The sequence below is a fragment of the Theobroma cacao genome, chromosome 9 (assembly GCF_053813885.1).
Source record: "Theobroma cacao isolate CCN51 chromosome 9, ASM5381388v1, whole genome shotgun sequence".
Classification (NCBI taxonomy): Eukaryota; Viridiplantae; Streptophyta; class Magnoliopsida; order Malvales; family Malvaceae; genus Theobroma; species Theobroma cacao.
Genome location: NC_142647.1, coordinates 12379814 through 12386746, shown reverse-complemented (window position 1 = coordinate 12386746; position 6933 = coordinate 12379814). Strand labels below are relative to the sequence as shown.

The 6933-nt window shown below is 31.7% G+C and overlaps 1 protein-coding gene across 1 annotated transcript; it reads right to left on the bottom strand.

Moving 5' to 3' along the window:
* Positions 1-2869: 2869 nt before the first annotated feature.
* Positions 2870-4296, bottom strand: LOC18589238 (putative xyloglucan endotransglucosylase/hydrolase protein 23). Its single transcript, XM_007014121.3, has 3 exons — positions 3844-4296; positions 3553-3746; positions 2870-3452 (listed from the first exon to the last, which is right to left on the bottom strand). Exons 1-3 carry the CDS (start codon positions 4126-4128, stop codon positions 3041-3043), a joined length of 891 nt encoding a protein of 296 aa, XP_007014183.3. The 5' UTR covers positions 4129-4296; the 3' UTR covers positions 2870-3040.
* Positions 4297-6933: the final 2637 nt, after the last annotated feature.

Below are 6933 nucleotides of genomic sequence, written 5' to 3'. Positions count from 1 at the left end.
ACTTTTATTGAATTGGTGGGTTATCGATTAGCTTACTACAGTGGGCGGGTTTCTGTGGATCAGCCTATTAGAGGGGCACGGTAAACCCCGTTATACTTACCTCGATACGAGAAGCGTGGAGGGTATCTCATGAGGTAAAGTTTTAAAGTTCACTACACGCTAAACCACTACGTGAGGGTGAACTCAACCAACGCCAAGGAACGACTATGCTTTTAAAGGTAAAAATGTGTTTTATGCGTATATGAACTTTTCTTTAACAACCTTGGCGAACTCGGTTGGATGCCCCGGCCAAGGTATCCTCGAGAATAAGTTTTGGCACGAGCCAAATTTTTAAGAAATTCATAAGCCATGTTGATTATTTGAGTTAAATGAATTTCTTCTGTTTAGTTGAAATGAGTTTGAAACGTTATGAATCATAGTATGATGAACTATTTTAAGTTGTCTCCATTTACTCAGCTTTAGATATTTTAGATGATGTTTGTTTACTCACTGAGTTTATATAAACTCACCACCCTCCTTTTCACCCATTTCAAGCTCAGGATAGTCTGTAGATAGCTGATTTCGTCGAGGGCTACAGTTGGATTTGCATCCTTAAAAACCGTAGGTTCGCAACCTTCGTTACTTTTAGTCATTTGGGAGCCCACATGTCATTGTAAATTAAATTACACACTCTGGCTCACTGTGTTACTGTATGTACAAATTTATTTTGCTTTTACGCTACAAAAATTATTTACGGATATCTCTATAAATATTGTTTCATAAGAAAATATAATATTTTATTTAATATTTTTATTTTATTCTAATAGCTATCATTTCACTTTAAATGAATGTTTTAGACATATAAACTAATTTTTGGTTATGAAATATGTATCTTTCACTCATATACTACATTTTTAGATGGTTTCGAAATTTTCGGAGAAAAATGACCAAAATACCCCTGTGAGACGAAAATTATTTTTTTATTGTTTTGGTTTGGAAATAGCTTATAATCTTTTAAAATATGATATTATCAACTGTTACTCGCAAGGGAGGTGAGAAAACTGATATTAAAGCCTTACAGGGTTTCGGTTGGCATTCCGAGTAATGAATGTCTATCGGGACATCGCGACGGTTGTCACGGACTCGAGGAGAGTACCGAGTCGTGACACACACACACACACACACACACATATATATATATATAAACAAAGATTTATATGTTGTACCCTAGTATTTGGCTTATTGGTTAGCGCATAATCCCCTACTTAAAAGGTAAGGTTCAAATCCCCCTTCACCCAATTATATAAAAAAAAACTAAGGTAGATATATTGTAATTAATAATTTTATGAGTTATAATTTTTGCAATGTTAATACAAAATAAAAAATAAATATATTTATATTTAAAGTACATGTATATATGCACACACACTCATACATAAAAAATATTTTAACATATAAAATAGTAATTATATTCCTTATAAATTAACACAATATCTAAACTATATTTATTAAAAGACATTACAAGTTAATTAATAATAATAGTTTCATTAATTAATTTAATTAATTATAAGGATTTGTTCTTAATTTCATGAAATTAAAAAAAAAACATTTAGGTTCCAAAACTATTCTAATCTCAAAAGCTTTCTTTAAGTATATATATTATAAGATTATATAAATAATGGTATATATATTATAATTAATAATTTTATAAGTTATAATTTTGTAATGTTAACACAAAATAGAAAGTAAATATATTTATATTAAAAGTATATATATAAAATAGTAATTATATTCGTTTATAATATGGTATAATATTCAAATTATTTAAACATAATTAACAATCTAATAATTTTTTAATTTAAATATATTAATGTCATCATATTAATAATTAGAGTAACCATACTTTTCATATATTTGTTAGTTTTTAACAAAAAAATTGCTTGTAAAGTTAGTAAAAGTTGTAAATTTTTAATTTAATTATTAAAATAATAATAAAATATTTATAAATAGTAATCGGGTTCGGATAACGGGTACCCAAAGTGTGGTGCCCGAACCCGATTCGGGTAGTGAAATCACTACCCGAACCCTACTCGAACCCGTTTATGGAGTACCTAACCCGGTGTAACCGGGTAGGGTACCCGTTGACATCCTTAGATTTAACATAACAAAAATAATAAAATTAACATTCACAAAATAAGACCATTTAATATAAGAATAATCAAACATCGCACATCATCAACTTAGTAATAAGAAAAAAATATATTGAAACTAAAAAGGAAAATATATATTTTATATAAAATTAAAAAATTTTTATATATAATGTTAATATATACAATATTAGTTTGGTCTTTTGATCAGTTCAGCTCAAAAATTTTAAAATCGAAAACCGACCAAAGATATAAATTGGACTAAACTTTTTGAACCAAATAATCCAATAGACTAATCGGACTGAACCATTTTACCTAACTTACATTCTTTTCTTTTCTTTTTTTTTTATTTTTGAAAATTCTTTTCTACCAGTTTTATAAGAAATAAAAAGCAATTAGCAAAATCAATAATAAAAAAAGACAATCAAACGAGCCTTAATTACAAAAAATCAATGGAGTCTAAAAGTCTCGAAGCAGGTTTAGATGGATTAATATCTTTGTTGCCCAGCTAAGAATTGAACGTCAATGAAATATTTGTGAAACAATTTGGAACTATTGTAACATGCCGAACCTTGCTGCTTTTCAACTTCAATTTAGGTCTTACTCAGTGCCATTTCCATGAAGCCGTCCAGATTTCATGAGCAGTCCACCAAATTCACTTATTATGTATATCATAGCTGCAACTTCGTTTATTAAACATTGAGGAACAAAGAACAGAGCCAGGCTGATAAGTAAAAACTATCTATGGAGAAACAAAATTCCTGTTTATTTGTAGATTATGTTCTTTATTACAACACCCAAAAAAAAATCTATTTTTCTGTTACTATCGCGTAAAAATCACAAATTAAAAGAATTACTTCTGCAAATAAGAGAATGGAAGGATGATGGAGTAGTGGCTATTTGTTATGCTCCATTTAAGATGTGTTATTGGCAGCACATTCTGGTGGGAGGCCTTGGGGAAATCGCTTTGTGTCTGAGCAGTAATTGTAGATCATGTAATTCTTCTGCACCCACTTGAGCCTCTCTTGGGCGGTGGAGTCCAGTTCTTCCGAGAGCCAAGCATTGTTATTGTTTGCTGCAGGAGAATTTGAATTGCAAACTGATGATTGTCCTGAAGACCGGATGCAAGCATCAGCACTGAAGTTTCTATAGGTGGCAGTGAAGGGAGCTTGGCTCCAATCAGTCTTGACTAGACCACCTCTTGTAGCCCAGTCATCGGCGTTCCAGAGACTGGATTGTATCCTCATGGGCTGGTTCTTTGGGAATGGGACACCCATTGATTCCAAGTTCTTGAACTCTCTGATGGGAGTGCCATCTACAGAGAAGCTGCAAAAGTAGGGAAAATAAAAGTCAAAGTCACTGATGTTCCAGAAGAAGTGAGAGAAGCACAATTTAGACTAGTTTTATAAGATCATTAATTACTTACATGATGCGTTGGGGATTCCAGAGGATAGAATAGGTGTGAAAAGCAGCCGTAGGATCAAACCAGAGGTAGAACTGTTGCTCTCTGTCACCTTTGCCTAGGCTGAATACATTTGTGTGAAGAATGTAAGGATCACCGCTTAAATTGCCTAAGAATTCAAAGTCTATTTCATCCCAGGCAGACCCCTCAGAGCGCAACTGCAATACATTATCATAAACAGATTTGTTAGGTTAGACTTAAATTTAATAAATTAAGTGTTGAAGAATTCGAATGTAATAGGCGAAAGGAACTTACGTAATATGCGGTGACAGTGCCTGCAGAATTTCCAGGGACAAGCTTGAGTTGCATACCTATCTTCCCAAACAAAAACTCATTTTTAGATTGGAAACCTGACCCTGAGGCTTTATCAAGGGAAAGGGTAAGAAGTTCCCCATTGTTGAGTATCTGAGCACGACCATCTCCCCATGTAATATCAAAGTCTTGGTAAAAGTTGCCAGCAGATGCAATTATCGAAGCACTAACACAAACAGAGATTAGCAGAGTAAGAGAAACATTTGAAGAGCAAGAAAAAGATGTCATTGTTTCTGATTTAGTAGTATAAAATCGGGAGCTGAATAAGTGAATTTCAGTAAAGGAGTGAGGCTTGAATTCTTTAGTGACCTGAAATTATATCCTATGTATGTAGGAGGGAACGAACAAAATATGGACAAAAGAGGGAACAGTGCATGCTTTGAAGGTTCCTGACAAGTTGAAAATTTGGTGGGGAGAGAATATGAGTTGTAGAAAGCTGGCGGTGCATAAAAAGATAGAGAGAAGAGATGGGCCATATGATTTTTAACCACTCCAATCAAGTTCTTGCCCATATGACTAATGAATCTGGAGCTAGCTAGCCGCCTTATTTGTGACGATTTTATATTCAACAAACCCGAATTTGAACCATGATGAAGCAGAGAACTCCAATCAGCATCCACCGCCTGACCCAGGATCTCTTTGGTCCCCTTTCACTTCGTAGTTTGCTTTCCAGTATGTCCACAGCTTGCGTAGAGTTGATCTTTTCAACTAATTTGATGTTCAAATAGCTGTGTAATTATTGGTGCATTCTGCAGCATCTAGAAAAGGAAAAGGTTTAAACATCATTGATTTCTTCGTTTGATACTTATAAAATTAATTTTAATATACGCATGCATGGAACGTTGGTCTCTCAGGGGTTTTAGTTTTGACTGTTTTATTGATTTTCCTCTTAAAAATATCTTGCATTCGGTTGACAATTTCACGTAATTAATTAGCTAGAGCATGTAAAAACGGTATAAATTTTCTTACTTTTATATCAAAGTTCAATATCCTACGTAAAGAACAGAGGTTTCAACATTTGAATTGTGCCGGAATGAATATCTGTGGTCAGCCTAGACGTCCCATTCAATGTAGAACCATTCTTCAAAAGAACTTTCTCTATGTTGCTCGTTTCATGGGATTTCTTGAATACAAGAGTTTTACCTCTCATTGTACCCAAACCCAATAGTATGTACAAATTGTATATATTGCTTCACTTATATACTTCCCAATTCAGACACACGAGCACACATATAGTTACATATATGTATATATATAATATTTAAAAGAGAAAATTGTGAAAAATGGTCAACTTCATAAGATCATTTCAAAAATAGCCCTTAATATAAAGTTAATTATTTTTACCTAATTTTTATCATGATTTCACAAAAATACCCTTAAAACTATTTTAGATAAATTAAACCATTTATCACAATTTTCCCTTTTAATTTCTCTCTCCGACATCCGTTTGTTGTGCTCTTGAAGTCTTTCTCTCTGGCCATCCAATTCTCTCCAATTTTATTGATTTCTCTCTCCTGCATCCGTTTATTGTGCTCTTGATTTCTCTTTCTTATCATTCCGCTCTATTTAATTTTACCACCATCGCCATCTCTCTCTGTCTATTTCTTGTCATATCGTTATCAATTTACAAACTAAAGAGCATAGATAACACCAATGTATGTTATTGGATTTATTGATTTACATTCATAGAATCCCAAAGTTGATGAGTTAAAATTATAAAAGTGAAATATGTAAATTAAAACATTGCCTAGAGTTGTCACACACCATGCCTACATGTAACAGCTCTAATTCACTTGGCGTGTAACAAATCTATTGAATATAGCATGGTTTAAACATGGCGTGTAATTTAATCTTTATCTTTGTATTTCACTAGGACATAAACTCTAGGAGTTAAACATCTTAAACATCACATGTAATAACTTTGTTTTTCAACATGACATGTAATAACTTTTTTTTCTCAATATGTCGTGTAACTTGGTATTTATCTTTGTCCTTCACTAGTATATAAACTGTAAGAGTTAAACATCTTAAACATAGCATATAATAACTTTATTTTTTTCAACATGGCATGTAACTTGGTTTCTATTTTTGTATTTCATTAGGACATAAACTTTTGAAGTTAAACACCTTAAACATGGTGTGTAATAACTTTTTTTTTACAACATAGTGTGTAATAACTTTTTTTTTTCTACATGGCGTGTAACTTTGTATTTATCTTTGTTTTTCACTAAGAAATAAACTCTTTGAGTTAAAACACCTTAAACATAGAATGTAACAAAATTTTTTCAGCGTGGCATGTAATAATATTTTTTTGAACATTACATGTAACAATATTATTTTTTTAAACATGACATGTAACTTAGTCTTTATTTTTATATTTCACTAAGATATAAAACTCTTGAAGTTAAACACCTTAAGCATAACGTATAATAATTTTTTTTAACATGACGTATAACAATATTTTTTCTCTATTTTCTGGGTTGGTCATTTCGTCAAAGCTCTTGCAACAGTTGCATACCACCAATACATCTGTAGGGCTGCAACTATCAAGGCTTTAGGATCCTTCCGAAGCAAACTACCAACTAAAGAAAAAAAAAACTCATTGAAAACCAAAATAGCTATATCTCCATTTCTCTTTTTCTTTTTATCCATTTGTTCATTTGTATGTATAAGAGGATGATTATGATGATGAACTTTTCTTCTTTTTTTTCATCTTTCTTTTTTTATAATTTAAACGTTTGGTTGTTAACTTTTACATATCTGTATCATTGTTCGTGAGTAGTGGAGGTGTTGACTTTTTCTTTCTAAAAAAAACAACATTTTTTTAGCACTTGAATATAAAGAGTTTTCATTAAGGGTAAATTTATCTAAAAATCTTTTTTCTTGACTAAAAATAGTTAAAATTAAAAAAAAAGTTATTTTCGAAAACACCTTATCTTTGAGGGTTAAAAAAAAATCGTCCTTATCTAAAATATATCTATCATATGTATAAATGCTGCTTAAGAGATGTGAAACTATTGTGATATTATTTTC